Source organism: Pteropus vampyrus, unplaced genomic scaffold (genome assembly GCF_000151845.1).
Source record: "Pteropus vampyrus isolate Shadow unplaced genomic scaffold, Pvam_2.0 Scaffold239, whole genome shotgun sequence".
In the NCBI taxonomy this organism is placed as follows: domain Eukaryota; kingdom Metazoa; phylum Chordata; class Mammalia; order Chiroptera; family Pteropodidae; genus Pteropus; species Pteropus vampyrus.
This window is the reverse complement of record NW_011889020.1, coordinates 717,334-718,613: the sequence shown is the minus strand read 5'-3', so window position 1 is coordinate 718,613 and position 1,280 is coordinate 717,334. Positions and strand designations below refer to the sequence as shown.

The 1,280-nt window shown below is 68.7% G+C and overlaps 1 protein-coding gene across 1 annotated transcript in view; it reads right to left on the bottom strand.

Moving 5' to 3' along the window:
• The window catches only part of COL20A1 (collagen type XX alpha 1 chain), a 22,955-nt gene that overhangs the window by 3,530 nt on the left and 18,145 nt on the right, over positions 1–1,280 (bottom strand). Inside the window, exons 29-32 of the mRNA XM_023519900.1 lie at positions 1,234–1,272; positions 1,046–1,112; positions 770–892; positions 47–103 (exon numbers count right to left, since the gene is read on the bottom strand). Coding sequence (XP_023375668.1) covers positions 47–103; positions 770–892; positions 1,046–1,112; positions 1,234–1,272 — 286 coding nt within the window. The remainder of the gene's footprint in view (positions 1–46; positions 104–769; positions 893–1,045; positions 1,113–1,233; positions 1,273–1,280) is intronic.

The window sequence follows — 1,280 nt, the reverse complement described above, 5'->3', positions numbered from 1 at the left end:
CTGTCCCCCACCACCCCGGCTGCCTCCTCCCCGTGATGGGGCTCACCTACTCCTCCGAGGCGTCTGGGGGGCGGGCTCGCCCGACCGTGGGCTCCAGGCTCACCTGGAGGAATGGGGTATGCCAGGGCCGAGGGGTCGGATAGAGTGCTTTCCTTTCTCGGGGACCCCGCAACAGGACAGTGGGTGCCTGAGCCCCAGAAGGCACCGATGTGGGCTCAGCGGGATTTAGTGCAGACGAGGGCGGAAGGGAGAACTGGCCAGGGTTCTCGTGATGGCACCTGCCAGCCTCGGCTAGACGGGTGGGTGTGGGGAGGTGCTGATCGCCTGGGGCCTGCAGGCCACGGTGGCAGGGGGCTCCCACAGGCAGGGCCCTCTCCCCGCCAAATGCACAGCAGGGGGTGAGGCCAGAACCCCCCCTCCCCCGCCCACTCCCGTCCCGTCTTGTCTCCCCCGCCCCCGTCTGCCCTAATCACCCTCTCCATCCGTCTTGGCAGCACAGCCAGATGGACAGACGTGGCAAGGTCACTGGACAAAGCCTCCTGTGCACTCCAGGCACACAGGAGAGGGCGGGAGGGAAGATGAGAGGGAGAGACGGGAGTGGGGAGGAAGGGGGGCTGCTCTGAGGACCCCAGGAAGCCCGCAGCCTCCAGATCTGCAGCGACCAGCCTCTGAGGGACTCTGTCTCCCCAGCCCGCACCCAGGGGGCTGATGCAGGGGCTGCTGTGGGCCACACAGAGTGACCAGCCCCAGACCCCGCCCAAGCCAGTACCTCTGTCCTCAGAGCGGGGAAGCCCGGCCTCGCTGCGCGTGCTGGGGGGTGCGGGGGCCTCCAAGATGGGCCTGGGGGGCCTGGTGCTCGCGTGCGGGAAGGGGCTGGACTTCAGCAGGTATACTGGGGGGGCAAATCAGCAGGGCTGGGTGGGCGGGACCCGCCTTGCCTCCCCTGGCTCACGGCACGTGGCCGAGGAGAATGGCCGCGCAGGGCTCTGTCCGGCCTGACCAATGTGGGGTTGTTGGGGCCTCGCCAGGAGGCCGGGCCACTCACTCTGAATGGCGGACTCGCAGGCCTGGCTCACGAGCTGATAGATGGTGGCCAGGGACTGTGGCTCGCCCTGCAAGGGGAGACAGGCCACATGGCCCAGCACAGTGACCAGCCTGTACCGGTAGGTGTGGGGGCTGGTGCCGGCCCGGTGCCCCCGGGAAGTACCTGGACCCCTGACACTGGACACTCACCTTCTCTCCTCGCTCCCCTTTGGGCCCCGGCAGCCCCTGTGCAGGAG